General features: G+C 43.5%; 1 protein-coding gene across 3 annotated transcripts in view; it reads left to right on the top strand.

The window, feature by feature from the left end:
* Positions 1 to 18,670, top strand: part of TCAF2 (TRPM8 channel associated factor 2) — a 29,909-nt gene extending 11,239 nt beyond the window's left edge. For 2 of the 3 annotated variants that reach the window (XM_081244714.1, XM_081244715.1), the window contains exons 3-8: positions 8,323 to 9,314; positions 9,591 to 9,688; positions 10,661 to 10,874; positions 11,214 to 11,453; positions 13,205 to 13,542; positions 16,203 to 18,670. In XM_081244714.1, the coding sequence (XP_081100840.1) occupies positions 8,323 to 9,314; positions 9,591 to 9,688; positions 10,661 to 10,874; positions 11,214 to 11,453; positions 13,205 to 13,542; positions 16,203 to 16,457 (2,137 nt within the window). In that variant the 3' untranslated portion in view covers positions 16,458 to 18,670. The remainder of the gene's footprint in view (positions 1 to 8,322; positions 9,315 to 9,590; positions 9,689 to 10,660; positions 10,875 to 11,213; positions 11,454 to 13,204; positions 13,543 to 16,202) is intronic. The other variant, XM_081244716.1, reaches the window with a different exon arrangement.
* Positions 18,671 to 19,616: the final 946 nt, after the last annotated feature.

The raw sequence follows: 19,616 nt of genomic DNA, 5'->3' as shown, positions 1-19,616 counted from the left end.
ACTTTACATGATTGCCCCCTCATTTCTGTGGCATGTCTTACTACCGCTAGGTAGTGCTTCCCACCGGACACCACGCTAGGTGCTGTTGGAACTAGAGACACACAAGATATGGTCCTACCCCTGGGTAACTTTCTGATTCAGTTATCGGTGTTTTTAAAAGTAAGCCCAAGGGGCTTCCCTGGTGGCGCAGTGGTTGAGAATCCGCCTGCCAACGCAGGGGACACAGGTTCAAGCCCTGGCCCGGGAAGATCCCACATGCCGCGGAGCAACCAAGCCGTGCACCACAACTACTGAGCCTGCGCTCTAGAGCCCGTGAGCCACAACTACTGAAGCCCACGCACCTAGAGCCCGTGCTCTGCAACAAGAGAAGCCACTGCAATGAGAAGCCTGCACACCACAACGAAGAGTAGCCCCCACTCGCTGCAACTAGAGAAAAGCCCACGCGCAGCAACGAAGACCCAACGCAGCCAAAAATTAATTAATTAAAAAAAAAGTAAGCCCAAAAATGTTAGGATACATCCAGACCAATTTTACAGATCACCTACCCCCAGAGTGTTCTGTGTGGATCACTTTTCAGAATTGTGACTGTGTTAACGTCCTAGGGCTGCCATAACCAAGTACCACAGATTGGCTGGCTTAAACAGCAGAATTTTGTCATCGCACCACTGAAGGCTAAAAATCTGTGATCAAGGGGTTGGCAGGGTTGGTTCCTTCTGAGGTTGTGGGGAGAATAAGCTCCAGGCCTCTCTCCTACTTTTGGTGGTTTCCTGGCAATCTTTAGCCTTCCTTGGCTTGTAGAAGCATTACCCTGATCTCTGCCTTCATTTTTATATGGCGTTCTCCCTATGTGTGTGTGTGTCTGTGTCCAAATTTCCTCTTCTTATAAGGACACCAGTCATGTTGGATTAGGCCCACCGTATCCTAACTTAGCTAATTATATCTGCAATGATCCTATTTCCAAATAAGGTCACATTCTGAGGTCCTGAGGGTTAGGACTTCAACAAATGAATTTGGAGGAGACACAACTCAACCCATAACCATTTATACCCTTAATACTTTTAGGTATTAAGGTCCCTGTCTATCAGATATAAAGTCTTTCATTATCAGATAAATATTCTGTATGTATTTGTGTGTTTTATATACCCACTAACATATGTTGAAGACTTACTATGTATCAGGTACTATGTTAGCCAACTTAGGGACGTCGTCTTTATTGAATACTCCCAGACACAAGTGGTGGTAAGCAAGTGGTGGCTTGGAGAGGGGATGTAAATTTCACAGGATCTTCCAGCTACTCTGCCAAGGGAGGAAGCAGGATCATCCTGACCAGTCAGAGCCAGAGTCCACCAATGACCTGCTCAGCTGGACAGCGGCAGTTAGATATTTTTATAAGCACATGAGTGTAAACCTTCAGGTTCCCAGTCTCATTATCACAGATCTCCATAGTGAAGGTGTTTTATCAGTAGCTGGACTTCACAAGGTGCCCATCATAAGATTCTGGCAGAACACTTAGCGTGGAAGCTAAGTCTATAAGCAAAGTGTTGTGGCTCAACGTCATTGCCCCACAAAATAAGTCTTTAAGCCTCTACAGGTGGAAAAAAGGTACAAGCTAAACTGATGCCAGAACCCTTTTGACATTTGGCCGTGTTAGCTGAAAATGGAATGACAAAATGAAAACATGATGTGTCTCCATTTTCATGCTAAAGAGAAATTAAGGAGAAACTGTACAAGAGGAATTTTTTTCAGTAATGTTTTGCCACTTGAATGAGTAAACCTTTTTATTAACATTTGATTTTTATTATGAGACAAAGTTTTATAAAGGTAATTAAAATCATCTAAATCCCACTAGCCAAGATGATCACTGAAGACATTTTGATAAACATACTTTGGATAATGTTTCTCTGTCTGGTCTTGTGGATTTTGTTTTTTGTTCGTTTGTTCTTGGCAGTTTGTTGTGCAAAATTTGGCTTATTTAGAGCATAGTATATTAGAATCTGACTTAAAATTTTTTCTATTAAGCATTTTCCAATAATTATTTTAATTGCCATATGATATGCCATCTACAGTTAACCATAACTTATTTAACCAATCTCCTGTTGCTTGACAAAGTATCTACAAATGGGTTTTAAAAATTCTTGAAATACAAAATCTTTCCTCCATTCATTACATTTTGACCATTTCTCAATAAGAAGTAGTAAATATGCTCATCAGGTTTAAGTGACAATTTTTTTAACATCTTTATTGGAGTATAATTGCTTTACATTGTTGTGTCAGTTGCTGCTATATAACAAAGTGAATCAGCTATACGTATACATATATCGCCATATACCCTCCCTCTTGCGTCTCCCTCCCACCCTCCCTATCCCACCCCTCTAGGTGGTCACAAAGCACCAAGCTGATCTCCCATGAAATGCAGCTGCTTCCCACTACCTAGCTATTTTACTTTTGGTAGTGTATGTATGTCATTGCCACTCTCTCACTTCGTCTCAGCTTTCCCTTCCCACTCCCAGTGTCCTCAAGTGCATTCTCTACATCTGCAACTTTATTCCTGTCCTGCCCCTAGGATCTTCAGAACCATTTTTTTAAAGATTCCATATATGTGTTAGAATATGGTATTTGTTTTTCTTTTTCTGACTTACATCACTCTGTATGACAGACTCTAGGTCCGTCCACCTGACTACAAATAACTCAATTTCGTTTCTTTTTATGGTTGAGTAATATTCCATTGTATATACATGCCACATCTACTTTATCCTTCATCTGTTGATAGACACTTAGGTTGCTTCCATGTCCTGGCTATTGTAAATAGTGCTGCAATGAATATTGTGGTACATGACTTTTTGAATTATGGTTTTCTCAGGGTATATGCCCAGTAGTGGGATTGCTGGATCATATGGTAGTTCTATTTTTAGTTTTTTAAGGAATCTCCATATGTTCTCCATAGTGGTTGTATCAATTTACATTCCCATCAACAGTGCAAGAGGGTTCCCTTTTCTCCACACCCTCTCCAGCATTTATTGTTTGTAGATATTTTGATGATGGCCATTCTGACTGGTGTGAGGTGATACCTCACTGTAGTTCTGATTTGCATTTCTCTCATGATTAGTGATGTTGAGCATCCATTCATGTGTTTGTTGGCATTCTGTGTATCTTCTTTGAAGAAATGTCTGTTTATGTTGTCTGACCATTTTGGGGTTGGGTTGTTTGGTTTTTTGATATTGAGCTGCATGACCTGCTTGTATATTTTGGAGACAAATCCTTTGTCAGTTGCTTCATTTGCAAATATTTTCTCCCATTCTGAAGGTTGTCTTTTCATCTTGCTTATAGTTTCCTTTGCTGTGCAAAAGCTTTTAAGTTTCGTTAGGTCCCATCTGTTTATTTTTATTTCCAATTCTCTAGAATGTGGGTCAAAAACGATCTTGCTGTGATTTATGTCATAGAGTGTCTGCCTATGTTTTCCTCTAAGAGTTTTATAGTGTATGGCCTTACATTTAAGTCTTTAATCCATTTTGAGTGTATTTTTGTGTATGGTGTTAGGAAGTGTTCTAATTTCATTCTTTTCCATGTAGCTGTGCAGTTTTCCCAGCACCACTTATTGAAGAAGCTGTCTTTTCTCAATTGTATATTCTTGCCTCCTTTATCAAATATAAGGTAACCATATGTGCGTGGGTTTATCTCTGGGCTTTCTATCCTTTTCAATTGATCTATATTTCTGTTTTTGTGCCAGTACCATACTGCCTTGATTACTGTAGCTTTGTATTATAGTCTGAAGTAAGGGAGCCTGATTCCCCCAGCTCCATTTTTCGTTCTCAAGATTGCTTTGGCTATTCAGGGTCTTTTGTGTTTCCATACAAATTGTGAAATTTTTTGTTCTAGTTCTGTGAAAAATGCCAGTGGTAGTTTGATAGGGATTGCATTGAATCTGTAGATTGCTTTGGGTAGTAGAGTCATTTTCACACTGTTGATTCTTCCAATCCAAGAACATGGTGTATCTCTCCATCTGTTTGTATCATCTGTAATTTCTTTCATCAGTGTCTTATAGTTTTCTGCATACAGGTTTTCTGTCTCCTTAGGTAGGTTTATTGCTAGATATTTTATTCTTTTGCAATGATAAATGGGGGTGCTTCCTTAATTTCTCTTTCAGATTTTTCATCACTAGTATATAGGAATGCAAGAGATTTCTGTGCATTAACTTTGTATCCTGCTACTTTACCAAATTCATTGATTAGTTCTAGTAGTTTTCTGGTAGCATCTGTAGGATTCTTAGGTACAGCATCATGTCATCTCCAAACAGTGATAGGTTTACTTCTTTTCTGATTTGGATTCCTTTTATTTCTTTTTCCACACTGATCACTGTGGCTAAAACTTCCAAAACTATGTTGAGTAATAGTGGTAAGAGTGAGCACCCTTGTCTTGTTCCTGATCTTAGTGGAAATGGTTTCAGTTTTTCACCATTGAGAATGATGTTGGCTGTGGGTTTGTCATGTATGGCCTTTATTATGTTGAGTTAAGTTCCCTCTGTGCCTACTTTCTGGAGGGTTTTTATCATAAATGGGTGTTGAATTTTGTCGAAAGCTTTTTCTGCATCTATTGAGATGATCATATGGTTTTTATCCTTCAATTTGTTAATATGGTGTATCACATTGATTGATTTGCATATATTGAAGAATCCTTGTATTCCTGGGATAAACCCCACTTGATCATGGTGTATGGTCCTTTTAATGTGCTTCTGGGTTCTGTTTGCTAGTATTTTGTTGAGGATTTTTGCATCTATGCTCATCAGTGATATTGGCCTATAGTTTTCTTTCTTTGTGACATCTTTGTCTGGTTTTGGTATCAGGGTGATGGTGGCCTCGTAGAATGGGTTTGGGAGTGTTCCTCCCTCTGCTATATTTTGGAAGAGTTTGAGAAGGATAGGTGTTAGCTCATCTCTAAATGTTTAATAGAATTCGCCTGTGAAGACATCTGGTCCTGGGCTTTTGTTTGTTGGAAAATTTTTAATCACAGTTTCAATTTCAGGGCTTGTGATTTGTCTGTTCATATTTTCTATTTCTTCCTGGTTCAGTCTCGGAAGGTTGTGCTTTTCTAAGAAACTGTCCATTTCTTCCAGGTTGTCCATTTTATTGGCATAGAGTTGCTTGTAGTAATCTCTCATGATCCTTTGTATTTCTGCAGTGTCAGTTGTTACTTCTCCTTTTTCATTTCTAATTCTATTGATTTGAGTCTTCTCCCTTTTTTCTTGATGAGTCTGGCTAATGGTTTATCAATTTTGTTTATCTTCTCAAAGAACCAGCTTTTAGTTTTATTTGTCTTTGCTATCATTCCTTCATTTCTTTTTCATTTATTTCTGGTCTGATCTTTATGATTTTTTTCCTTCTGCTAACTTTGGGGGATTTTTCTGTTTTTGGTCTTCTTTCTCTAATTGCTTTAGGTTGTTTATTTGAGATGTTTCTTGTTTCTTGAGGTAGGATTGTATTGCTATAAACTTCCCTCTTAGTACTGCTTTTGCTGCATCCCATTGGTTTTTGGCCGTCGTGTTTTGTCATTTGTTTCTAGGTATTTTTTAATTTCCTCTTTGATTTCTTCAGTGATCTCTTGGTTATTTAGTAGCGTATTGTTTAGCCTCCATTTGTTTGTATTTTTAACAGTTTTTTCCTGTAATTGATATCTAATCTCATAGCGTTGTGGTCAGAAATGATATTTGATATGATTTCAATTTCCTTAAATTTACCAAGGCTTGATTTGTGACCCAAAATATGATCTATCCTGGAGAATGTTCCATGAGCACTTGAGAAGAATGTGTATTCTGCTGTTTTTGGATGGAATGTCCTATAAATATCAATTAAGTCCATCTTGTTTAATGTATCATTTAAAGCTTGTGTTTCCTTATTTATTTTCATTTTGGTTGATCTGTCCATTGGTGAAAGTGGGGTGTTAAAGTCCCCTACTATGATTGTGTTACTGTCAATTTCCCCTTTTATGGCTGTTAGCATTTGCCTTATGTATTAAGATGCTCCTATGTTGGGTGCATAAATATCTACAATTGTTATATCTTCTTGGATTGATCCCTTGATCACTATGTAGTGTCCTCCTTTGTCCCTTGTAATAGTCTCTATTTTAAAGTCTATTTTGTCTGATACGAGAATTGCTACTCCAGCTTTCTTTTGATTTCCATTTGCATGGAACATCTTTTTCCATCCCCTCACTTTCAGTCTGTATGTGTCCCTAGGTCTGAAGTGGGTCTCTTGTAGACAGCATATATATGAGTCTTGGTTTTGTATCCATTCAGCCAGTCTAGGTCTTTTGGTTGGAGCATTTAATCCATTTACATTTAAGGTAATTATTAATATGTATGTTCCTATTACCATTTTCTTAATTGTTTTGTGTTTGTTATTGTAGGTCTTTTCCTTCTCTTGTGTTTCCTGCCTAGAGAAGTTCCTTTAGCATTTGCTGTAAAACTGGTTTGGTGGTGGTGAATTCTCTTAGCTTTTGCTTGTCTGTAAAGGTTTTAATTTCTCCATCAAATCTGAATGCAATCCTTGCTGGGTAGAGTAATCTTGGTTGTAGGTTTTTCCTTTTCATCACTTTAAATATGTCCCACCACTCCCTTCTGGCTTGCAGAGTTTCTGCTGAAAGATCAACTGTTAACCACATGGGGATTCCCTTGTGTGTTATTTGTTGTTTTTCCCTTGCTGCTTTTAATATTTTTTCTTTGTATTTAATTTTTGATAGTTTGATTAATGTGCCTTGGCATGTTTCTACTTGGATTTATCCTGTATGGACTCTCTGCACTTCCTGGACTTGATTATTTCCTTTCCCATGTTTGGGAAGTTTTCAACTATAATCTTTTCAAATATTTTCTAAGTCCCTTTCTTTTTCTCTTCTTTTCTGGGACCCCTGGAATTCGAATGTTGGTACATTTAATGTTGTCCCTGAGGTCTCTGAGACTGTCCTCAATTCTTTTTACTCTTTTTTCTTTACTCTGCTCTGCTGTAGTTATTTCCACTATTTTATCTTCCAGGTCACTTATCCATTCTTCTGCCTCAGTTATTCTGCTATTGATTACTTCTAGAGAATTTTTAATTTCATTTATTGTGTTGTTCATCGCTGTTTGTTTGCTCTTTAGTTCTTCTAGGTCCTTGTTAAATGTGTCTTGTATTTTCTCCATGCTATTTCCAAGATTTTGGATCATCTTTATTACCATTACTCTGAATTCTTTTTCAGGTAGACTGCCTATTTCCTCTTCATTTGTTTGGTCTGGTGGGTTTTTACCTTGCTCCTTCATCTGCTGCATATTTTCTGTCTTCTCATTTTGTTTAACTTACTGTGTTTGGGGTCTCCTTTTCGCTGGCTGCATGTTTGTAATTCCCATTGTCTTTGGTGTCTGCCCCCTGTGGGTAAGGTTGGTTCAGTGGCTGTGTAGGCTTCCTGGTGGAGGGGACTGGTGCCTGTGTTCTGATGCATGCAGCTGGATCCTGACTTTCTGGTGGGCAGAATGACATCCAGTGGTGTGTTTTGGGGTGTCTGTGAACTTAGTATGATTTTAGGCAGCCTCTCTGCTAATGGGTGGGGTTGTGTTCCTTTGTTGCTAGTTGTTTGGCATGGGGTGTCCAGCACTGGAGCTTGCTGGTCATTGAGTGGAGCTAGGTCTTAGCACTGAGATGAAGATCTCTGGGAGACATCTCACTGATTGATATTACGTGGGGCCAGAAGGTCTCTGGTGGACCAGTGTCCGGAACTCAGCTCTCCCACCTCAGAGTCTCAGGCCTGACACCCGGCCAGAGCACCAAGACCCTGTCAGCCACATGGCTGGAGTGCCTTCAGAGTTGGAGAAGGTTGCCTGCAGTGGCTGTCCTTCTGCGCTGCACATTAGAATCACCTAAGTGACAATTTTTAAAAAGAGTGAGTTTGTATAAATCTTCAAGTGTAGTATTAAATAGTTTACTTGTAACATGTTCCTAGATCAGTGCTAGCACGTGGAGAGGGGGATTTGATTTTTACTGCCTTCTTTTACAGAAATGTTACTCTGAAAAATGTCTTAGGACTACTTTCTCTAAGAGTAATAGATCCATTTTTTCTAACAATTCATTTATATGTTCAGTTACAGGCAGACTTCGGAGATTCTGCGAGTTCAGTTCCAGACCACTGCAATAAAGCGAGTCACACGAGTGATTCAAATCTCAAATCTTAGCGAGAATAAGAAGATTGGCATGAGCTGTGTATCTTTGTACCCACACAGATTGCTCTATTCAGTGAGCTCATTTCAGTGGTTCACTCACTGACTGTAGCCCCTTTGTTCCTTCTCCTTTGTCTCTTTTCCAGGTTTGGGGAGGATCTCGGGCAGGATCAGCAGGAGCTCCTGGAAGGGATCTCAAAGCTGGACATCAAGACAGGGGGAATTCCCTCGCAGCTGCTGGTGCATGGGGCCCTGGCCTTCCCCCTGGGCTTAGATGCCTCTCTAGGCTGCTTCCTGGCAGCTGCCCGCTATGGCCGGGGCCGTGTGGTTCTGGCTGCCCACGAGGGCATGCTCTGTACGCCCAAGATGGGGCCCTTTTTGCTCAATGCTGTGCGCTGGCTGACCAGAGGCCAGACGAGCAAAATTGGGGTGAACACGTGTCTAAAAAATCTGTGTGCCCTGCTGTCAGAGTATGGCCTGGAATGCAGTCTGGAGCCCCATCTGACTGCTGACTTGAGTGTCTACTGCTGTGTGGCTTACAGTGACAAGGAGGCTAAGCAGCTGCAGGAGTATGTGGCCGAGGGTGGGGGCTTGCTGATCGGGGGCCAGGCTTGGTGGTGGGCCTCCCAGAACCCCGGCCGCTCCACTTTGGCTAGTTTCCCTGGTAATGTCGTACTCAACTGCTTTGGCCTCAGCATCCTAGCTCGGACTCTGAACCCAGGCTGTTTCCCTGTCCCTACCCCTGAGAAGCAGAGCTACCACTTCCGCAAGGCACTGTCTGAATTCCAGCTTATCGTGAACCACAGGGGCAGGAACCTGGAAAAGAGCTGGTTGGCAAAACTGGGAGCAGATGGAGCAGGCTTCCTGCAGATCCCCGCAGAGGGGGTCCCTGCTTATGCTTCCTTGCACCGGCTCCTGAGGAAGATGCTGCGTCTGTCGGGCCTCCCAGCTGTGAGCAGGGAAAAGCCAGTTGCCAGTGACTCCTATGAGGCTGCACTGCTCTGCCTGGCCACGGAGCTGGCACACTCCGGCACAGACTGCTCTCAGCTGGCACAGGGGCTTGGAACCTGGTCTTGCAGCTCCAGTTCGTACCCCTCAGAACACGCCGTCACAGTGGAGATTGATGGAAACAACCCAGGTACAGAATGAGGGACCTGGGGGAAAGTGGGGCTAGCGAGCTTTGCAGGACATTGCAGGTGCTGTAGCTCAGGTGGGCCAGCTCCATTCTCTAACAGGTACTTCTCAGGAGACGGGGGTTGGGGTTCTGCTCAGGGATTAGGTGGGATGCATGCAAGAAGCATGGATGAGATGAGGTGCGCAGGGCAGGGCTGCACCTCTGGGAAGGGCTGTGAGGTTCCAGGTGGGGTGGAGTCAGGTCGGGAAATAACTCAGCCTTTCCTATGGCTTTTGTCAGGCAGCGGTGATTCCTGGGTGAGTACCGGGCTCTACCTCCCAAATGGACAAAATGCAGAAGTCTCCTTGTCTGAAGCTGCAGTCTTTGCTGGACTGAAGGTAAGGCCAGAACACCACTGCCACATCTCACAGCCACAGAGCTTCATTCTCATCCAGCTCGCGGCACTTCTTCCAGGAGTGCAGGAAGGCATTGTTCTGCCCACGTTACAGATTTCACAGATGAAACAGCTAAGTTTCAGGGAGCCTAAGGGAGCGACTGAAGATGCCAGAGCTCCTAACATCAGATCCAGTCCTCAAACACAAGCCCTCAGGTTCCCACCTCCCGACAGGGGTATGAGGGGAAGGAGCACCTGTTACATATTCGGAACCTCACTCATTTCTCCAACACGGCCTTTCTGGGTTTTACCTCTTCACCTTGATCGCTGAAGGGTGTACTTAACCCCATCACTCACAAAAACAGGCCATCGTGCAGAATTAAAATTCTTCCTGCCTCCATTTTGAGGGTCACTTCCTACCATAGTAAGGGTTTCTTTTGGGTTAGTCTCCTTTCTCGAGCTCACTTACATTAAACCTAAGAAAAGCAGTCACAGGACTCCAGACAAAATGCACTCAATCTACCTGACCAGGAGGGGAGGCTGAGACAAAGGGGGAAGAGAGAACCAGTTCTCCCCCGTCACCCCATATCCCACTGCCTCTGGATGGGCCTCCTGTCTGTGCACAAAGGGCAGGTGAAGATTCCCTCTGCCTCATTCCCAGCATCGGAATCATCTCAGGGGCTTGAACCCTGGAGCGAGAGCCCAGGTTCTGCCTGGTACAGAGGCACCACGGGACCCTAGTCAGTATCAGCCTCGGGGTTATGCCTGGTCTGCCTGATGGTGGTCCACTGTGGAGCTGCTTAAATCCCTAGGAAAATGATTCTGCGTACCTTTCGGTCCCTATGATCTTTGGAGTGCTAAAAGCTCACAGGTTTGCATGCACTGCTCATAGAAAGGGGAAGCTAGAGTTTTTTAATACCCTCCATCCACACAGTACCACACACACACAGCACACATGGTGGATTCGCCTCTCCAGGTACAGATTGGCTGCCACACCGATGACTTGACGAGTGCCAGCAAGCTGTCTCGAGCCCCTGTGGTGACTCACCAGTGCTGCATGGATAGGACCAAACGGTCAGTCTCCTGCCTCTGGGGTGGCCTTCTCTATGTCATCGTGCCCAAGGGCAGTAAACTGGGCCCCGTGTCCGTCACCATCAAGAGGGCTGTGCCTGCCCCATATTACAGGCTGGGTGAGTGGACTGAACGTGGAGGGGAGTGGGAGAGCTGGGGGTGCTGCGGTGTTGATGGGCTGGTTGAAGGAGGGGAGGGAAGAGGATTGGTGGACAGGAGGAGGAGGGACTGTTTGAGGTGCCAGTGGAGGCAGGAGATGAGGGACACCCTGTGTCCATGGGGACTTCCGGGCAGAACAGAGGGAAGGGTCTGGGGGCCTGTCCTTCACTTCACAGCACATAGACCCGCATGACAGTAGTTCATCACTTCACTGTCCTCCTCCTGGAGTTCCAGTTGTGTTTTTCAGCTCAAGGGAAGTTGAGGAAGTGGGTGACAGGTTCCATGCCCTTTATTCCCAGGTAAGACATCCCTGGAGGAGTGGAAGAGGCATATCCAGGAGAGCACAGCTCCCTGGGGAGAGCTGGCAACAGACAACATCATCTTGACGGTGCCAACTGCAGACCTCCAGGCCCTGGAGGACCCCGAATCTTTACTCCACCTCTGGGATGAGATGATGCAGGCTATAGCCAGGCTGGCAGCCCAGCCCTTTCCTTTCCTCCGTCCAGAGAGGATTGTTGCTGATGTGCAGATCTCAGCCGGTGGGTGTTCCGGAGGGATGCTCCTAGTCTGTGGACACCATTTATTTATTATTTTGCCTTTTTATGGCCTGTAGTTTTTTATTTTTATTTTTTATTTTTTGTAGTGTCTTTGTCTGGTTCTGGTATCAAGGTGATGGCGGCTTCATAGAATGGCTTTGGGAGTGTTCTATCCTCTTCCATCTTTTGGAAGAGTTTGAGAAGGATTGGTATAAGTTCTGCTTCGTATGTTTGGTAGAATTTCCCTGTGAAGCCGTCCAGTCCTGGACTTTTGTTTGTAGGGAGTTTTTTAAATTACAGGTTCTATTTCACTTCTAGCAATTGGTCTGTTCAAATTATCTGTTTTTTCTTGACTCAATTTGGGCAGGCTGTGTGTTTCTAGAAACTCATCCATTTCTTCTAGGTTGTCCAATTTGTTGGCATATAACTGTTCATAGTATTCTCTTGTGATTTTTTGTATCTCTGTGGTATCAGTTGTTATTTCTCCTCTTTCATTCATATTTTGTTTATTTGAGTCCCCTCTCTTTTCTTCTTGTGAGCCTGGCCAGGGTTTGTTGATTTTGTTTATCCTTTCAAAAAACCAGCTATTGGTTTTATTGATCTTTTCTATTGTTTTTTTTTTTTTTTTTTTTTTTTTTTTTTGCGTTACATGGGCCTCTCACTGTTGTGGCCTCTCCCGTTGCGGAGCACAGGCTCCGGACGCACAGGCTCAACAGCCATGGCTCACGGGCCCAGCCGCTCCGCGGCACGTGGGATCTTCCCAGACCGGGGCACGAACCCGTGTCCCCTGCATCGGCAGGCGGACTCTCAACCACTGCGCCACCAGGGAAGCCCTCTATTGTTTTTTTAATCTCTATTTATTTCCTGTCTGATCTTTGTTATTTCCTTCCTTCTGCTGACATCTATTTTGCCTTTTTTAAACATCTAATATGTGTAAGGCATAATTTTACCAGTAAAGTAAGGGAAAAAAAAGACGTTCAAGACATGGACTTTTATGGAGATGAAAAGATGTTTACATGTGAAAAGGTAAATCATGTTCATCTAAAGCGTAAGATTTCACAGGAGGGAGAATAGTCTCAGAAAAACTGGTACTAGGAGTTCAAGATGGCAGTGAGCATTGTTTGAAGGAGAGTTTAAAACAGAAATATCTCCTTCAAACGTAAGTCAGAGTTGGCAATGAAAAGAGAGAGTAAAGAGGTTTATGTTAAGTATTCAGTGGTTTAGAGGAAAGAAGTCCATCTTAAAAACAAACAAAAAAAAACCCCATAAATCTGGTTCCAACATGTGGAAAATTCCTCTGGACCTGTTTTCTAATCTTCAAAAAAACACAAGATTTTCACTGTTAAAAAGTATAAATCTGGCCAACAGTAGTTTACACAGGAGACGGAATGGCACTGCCCTAGCCTCAGGGATCTCAAATTCAGACACAGGACCTAATGTTGCAGACTCACATGCAAAGAAAACCCACACAAAAGGAAGCAGTGAATTATAGTGAGAATGACTATATAAAGTGTTAATATTTGGGGGGCCAGAGAGAAGGAGAGGCATAACTCCATTGTGGAGGCTGGGAAGAAGGGTAGGGACTCTTCAGACCAAGTCGAAGAAAGCATCTGCTTTCCAATCAGCATGGAGATGCTGGAATTACGGTGGCAGCCAGGATGGCGAGAAAAAGTTACACCATGGAGAGGAATGAAGGGAGATGGGTTTGGGAGGACCACGCCCACCATGCCTCACTCTTCCTTTCGCGTTCCCAGGCTGGATGCACTCAGGATACCCTATCATGTGCCACCTGCAGTCAGTGCAGGAGCTCATCAGTGAGATGGGCATGAGAAGCAGAGGTCTGTGGGGAGCCATCCACGAGCTGGGCCACAACCAGCAGCGGCACGGGTGGGAGTTCCCCCCACACACCACCGAGGCCACCTGTAACCTCTGGTCAGTCTATGTGCACGAGACGGTCCTGCACATCCCCAGGGCTCAGGCCCACCCAGCTCTGAGCCCTCCAGAACGAGAGAAAAGGATCAAAACACACCTGGGAAAGGGAGCGCCCCTGAATGACTGGAATGTGTGGACAGCTCTGGAAACGTATCTAAAGGTACTGAACAGAAATTCAGGGAGATGGGGGCCACTAGACCCTCAGTCGTGTAGCATCCTGGATCCCAGGAGCTCTCCAACTCCTTCACCACCCCCATCAGCCTGGGCCCACCACCTCCCCTAGCTGCATGGCGGTGCTTCTCAGGTCATACATCTCTAAGATGGAGATAATGATGCCTGTCCCACTCACATACTGTGGTTTTGTGATGATATGTAAGAGGAAATAAAAAATACTTGAAAAGAAAATAAGTAGAGAATGTAGTCTCTGGGTATATCGGTCAAGAGCAGAAGCTCTGAGTAAGACACTCCCAAGACTGAGTCACAGCTCTCCCACTCACTCATTTGTCCTTTGTCCCCTAGTAGGTGCCTCAGAAATGGTGATTGTTTTGCTTTGCTTTGTTTTCCCTCACCTTAGTTTTATGGGTCAAGTGAGTGTCGCATCCCTTCATAATTACAGTGATGTGTTAGGGGCAATTGCATTACAAGAAGGCCTCTTAGGAGGTAAATCTGTCAACGAGATTCTCATATTTCCATCACCCATTTGAACCCAAAATGTCTTTAGAATGAATAAGTAAATAACCAACCCAATAAAAGAACACCAAAGTCCCAAAGTGAGTCGATTTCCTATGAAATAAGCATAAATCCCTTTCCCCTCCCCATCCTGCTTTGAATTTTTATATTTTCAAGTTGTCAAAGCCACTCCCCATATCAGATCTCCTATACTGTCTACCATGACTCTTTAGATAGTGGGTATTGCCCACTTTTTACAGGCACATACTGAGTTAGAGAGTTTAAGCATCCTGTCCAATGTCACACATTTAAATGATGGACCCAGAACCTAAAATCAGGAGCTAATGACAAGCCCAGGCTTTTGCACTTCTGAACCCTCTCTTTTTTTTTTCACTCATTTTCTGAAGAGTGAGTGTGAGACAGCCCCAGTCAGTGAGAAAACTGTGTAGCATCAGCTCAGGATTCTTCTAGAGCCAGTCTGAGGGTCTATAGGGAAAGAGACCTTACATGGTAGTTGCCACTGAAGTGTAAGGCAAAGCCCTAATTCCACCCTACCTACTGACCCACTCACCATGAATATCATTTTGCAAAAGCTTTGGGGAGACCCCTCACCTTGGAGTCTGAGACTTGGTCCCAGGACAGAGAGATACCTTCTGTTTTCTTCACCTGTGGGAGGTCTGCTCCCCATCATTCCTCCTGCTGTTGCCTTAGCATAGATCCTCAGTATCCTCTTCTGTTTTAAAAGCCTCCTCAGTTTTTCCAGCATCTTGCTTCAACCACCTATAATCCATCTTCCACGCCACTTCCAAAATAATCTGAATATTCCATGTTTAAGCTCGTCAAGTGTTCTCCTTCGCACACAGAATAAAATGGAAGCTGCTTAGCTGGGTGCAGAAGGCCCTTTATCATCAGGCTTTGGCCAACACCTCCGGCTCCATCTCCCAATCTCCCATCTCCATAATTATCCTGCAGTTTACCGAGCTGCTTCCCACTATGAACACATCTTGCTGTTTTCGTTTCTATACCTCCTCACATTTCCTTCCTGCAGCTGAAACGTGCTTGAACACCTTGTCTGTTACCTGTCAAGTCACCTGTCAAAATTCAGCTCTCTTGTCCTCTTCTCCCGACATCATCTCCTTGACAAGCCAACTTTTTTTGTAATTTGTTTACTTACACGTCTGTCTCTCCCACTGACCAGTGACCTCCAGAAAAACAAGAGCCTTCATCATTTTGCCTAGTGAAATACCACCAGGGAGGCCCTCATTGCAGATATTTTTTAATGTTGTATGTGTGATAAATATTTAATTTGTTGATTATTAATTAAGAGAGATGAACAGGACGATTGTGAAAGGCCAAGCGGTGAGAGCAGATAAGCAGTGAGATCACAACAGTGAGACCAGAGGGAGGCTGATCCAAATGCCATCTGTCCTCAGGCTTTTACACCTCAGAGTCAGAGGATTCTCCTCCATAAAAGGGGGTGGTCTCGGAAACCTCAAGATTCCTGCTAATTCTAAATCTCTATAATCTTGGCAAGTAAGAGTCTCCTGCCCATGGCTTTCAGGTGGGCTGTTCCCTATAAAGTATGAGTCACTCTCATTTTGAGCCCCTTGTGACATACCTGCTTCTTCCTTGTTTTGCCCCAAAGGCAGTGTTCCACAGAGAAAAACAGTAGCCTTGAAAATAGTCACAGCTCTGAGATGGCTGAAAAAGAGAAAAAAAACAAGGGTTTTATTATGTCTGGAAGGTGTCGGAAGTTCCCAGATTTTGGCTCCCAATCCCCATCTCAGTCGGGCTCAAACCTGTCTGATGCCTGGGAAAACACTTAGGAACTGGGGATATAATTCTTTAAAATAGAGATAATAATGATAACTGTCATTTATTGAGTATTTACCTCTTTTCAGCCATTAGGGTCCTCATGTAGTCCCCTACTACATTCAGGGGGTACAGGGTTTGTGGCCAAGAAGTGGAATGAGCCAACAAGACTGTGTTTATGTGCAGGGTTGAGATGGGGAGATAAGGGCAAGCAAAGAAGTGAAGCTAGGGAATGATTAAGGGGAAGAAATCACCAGAAATGAGATGCACTCACGAACACGCATGTTGCAGGTATTTTCACAAACTTGTACCTCATCCTGCCCCTTCCTTCTCTTCCAGCTCCAGGAGGCCTTTGGATGGGAGCCATTCACCCAGCTCTTTGCTGAGTACCAGACTCTCTCTAACATCCCCAAAGACAACACTGGCAAGATGAACCTGTGGGTGAAGAAGTTCTCTGAAAGGGTACAGAAGAATCTGGCTCCTTTCTTTGAGGCCTGGGGCTGGCCTGTCCAGAAGGAAGTGGCTGCAAGCCTGGCCTGTCTGCCTGAGTGGCAGGAAAACCCCATGCAGATGTACATCCAGACTGAGGACTAAAAGATGTGCACCAAGGGGTGTGTGTGCGGAACGGGGGGTGATCACTCACCAACTCTGCCACCCTCTTTCTTGCCTAGTGTACCATGAGCCTGAATCCTACTTCCTACCTGTCCTCAGGAAGGCCCTTAAGGTCCTAAGACAAAATGAGACCAACTTTCTCAAGTTGCTATGCTTCTTTTATTGTTTCTCTGCTTGTACTCTTGCTCTCATCAAGAGACTTGCTTCACCATCCTCATCCTCCAGAAGAGGATGTTTCATATTGGCATCTTGAGTTTCTGCAGGCTCTTCACTTCTATTTATGACCAGTAGTTCTAAAGACCATGGATTCCATTATAATCTGATATCACTCCCTCACCCGAGCCAGCCCTGAACAAAGCTCTTAACCTCTGCTTTGAGAAGCTTTCTAACAGCAAGAGAGACAGGCTGGTATACTGGAGCGAGCCCTGAACCAGCTTTGGTTCTATGGAAAATCACTAAACTCTGTCTGCATCTGGATTCTTATCCATGACATGGGACAAAAATCTACTGTTTGATGATGGTGAACGTCTTTGAACACAACCTGCATACGCATATAAGGGAGCTCTTCAGCTTTCACCAGGCCCCATAGTAGCCTGTCTGCCCACTTCCGTGTGGACAACCTGAAAACTGAATCTCCCTTCAGAGTCAACCTCCTTGAGGGTTAGCATTCAGTCCTTGTGTGAGAGTATTTAGTGAACACCAGTGTTGTTCCCAGACATGGTATCAATGACAGTCCTCAAGATCCTAGCCCATCCTATGTGTCCTTTCTTCTGCCTCTGGAAAGATTCTAGGGTATAACCTAACCCCAAGAATGTGGTATGGACTCAAACTGGAGGTTACAAAGCTATTGGGGTTTGGTCTTCTTGGTTAGTTTCATCTTCGAGTACATTTGCTTCAACCAAAGGAAAAAATCATTCCAGCAGCCCTACCAACTCCATAAGCCCATTGGTTCTTAGCACAAAACAGGTGTCTGACTCCTCTGGTCACCTTGGAATCAAGGCACTGTCAGTTATCAACAGCTACTGTGCTGAGAGGGCCATGGCCAGGACAGGCTCCGGTGGAACAGGATTCCTGAGTGCAGCTGACCGAACTAACCCACACTCACTTATTACCCCACAAACCAGCAGCCCCAAGCTTTCTCATGATCTCATTCCAACCCATCCCGGCTCTTTGGCTGGGTGGCATTCCAATTAGAGATGCATCCTCAGGATTAATGGGGTGTACATCTACCCATTTTCCTCTAGCTTGCTTTTAAACCATATTTTTGTTGTTTTCAATATCATTCCATTAGCTTTGTTGAGAATAGAGAGACTCCTCAGGTGGAGAACTACCCTAGGGAATGTCTTTTTCTGAATCCCATCAGCACATCCTTCTCCCAATTCTAGGATAATTTCCTTTTATTTCACTAGTGTCCTTCGTCAGGTGCTTTTCACATGAAAAGTACTCAGTAAATATTTGTTAACTGAAAGAACAGTAAAGACACCTAACACATAATGAACAGTCTTTATGTCCCAGACATTGTGTGAGGTATTTCCTATGAGTTATCTTACGGATATTATTATCCCATTTCATAGATGAGAAAATGAACACTTAAGGATATTAAATAGCTTCTGAAGTCACAAAGCTAATAAGAGGAAGAGTTGGGGCTTGACTGAAGCCCACAGCAATGAAAAAATTGTAGAGCTTTTCTCCAAGAATGATTTTCAATTTAGACACAAATTCACCGAGAAAATGGAAGTTCAACAAAGTTCTGACTTATGCCATGTTCACTATTGAATTTTTATTAAATATAAAATTTAACCTTTAAGAAAATATTGGTACCTGATTTTCTGGTTGTCTCAGTGATTAGCTTCCCTATAGGTAGAGAAAGGATTTGAACCCAGGCAATTCAACTCCAGAACTGGTGTTCTTACCCATGATGCTAGGGGTGAGTAAATGAATGGATAATGCTGGGTTTAAGAGGTTGCCACAGAGACAAAGACAAAACCTGACTTTTCTCCACATTCTCTGTAGTGGAAGTTGGAGCCCTTCTCCCTCTTACAGAGAGACTGTGGCTCTGCCGCTTGTTTCTAAGTTCAGAATTAATTGCGTGTAACTGCAACACTCTCAGAGTATTCTGTATTCCAGAGCAAACTTGCTCCGAAGGATGTCTATGCAGGTCTGGTGAATCATCAATAAATGCCATTTGCCAGGAACTGTTATAAGTGCTTTTTATTTGTTTATCCTCACAACAGTCCTATGGAATAAGTACTATGACTGTCTCCATTTTTCAGAGAAAGAAGCAGAGATACAGGGGTAGCAAGTGGTGAAACCACATTTCCGTCCCTGGAAGTTGGACTCAGGACCCACACTTTAGCCAGCATACTATATACTACTGTATATTATATTATGGGTCTGCCACAACCTGCAGCTCTACTTGCATGGAACTATGTGTATGGCTACTGTATCACAAAATGACCACATAAAAACTACTAAAAACCAAACAGATTATTTCTAGTTACTCAAACAGGAATTATTTAACCATAAGGGGCATGCATCCAAGGCACACATCCCTCAATACCAAGACCCTGCCCTACCAAGTCTGAAAGGTTTTAAAGATCCTATACTTCAAATAACAACTTCGCGGAGTCCTAGAGGAAGCTTGTCTTAACCTCAGGGCTTGTATCCAAGTGTCCTTTGCTCATTCTTAAGGACACCCAAACTTCCATCCTCATGTGTAAGACTGGTATTAGACAAAGGAGCCCATGCATTCTTATAGGTTACTAGATCGAATATCTGAAATACCGAAATTTCTAGCAAATTGGATAATTTTCAAAGGAAAGAAATCACCATAGGATACTTCAGGGGAAGTATTAATGGCTACTTTAAAGTTTTAAAGGAGATTAAAAAGGACTATACCTCTATCTTATCCCCTGAGCACAAGATAGCCACCAACTTATTAGAAGAATGGACAATTTCAACAAATTAAAGCATTAGTGGTTGGCCACACTAAATGGAACCACAACACCTCATACTTGTGGCAAATATTGTTGAAATAAAATAACAAGCACTTCTAAAGGGAATTAAAGTGATCTTCTATCTTGACTAAATCTCTGGCATTGTACATTCCCTGGTCGCCTATGTTGCTCTTTGTCTCCCCCT

This window comes from Mesoplodon bidens, assembly GCF_964165515.1.
Source record: "Mesoplodon bidens genome assembly, chromosome: 9".
Taxonomy (NCBI): Eukaryota; Metazoa; Chordata; class Mammalia; order Artiodactyla; family Ziphiidae; genus Mesoplodon; species Mesoplodon bidens.
The sequence above is the reverse complement of the archived record's forward strand: the minus strand, read 5'-3'. Positions and strand labels throughout refer to the sequence as shown.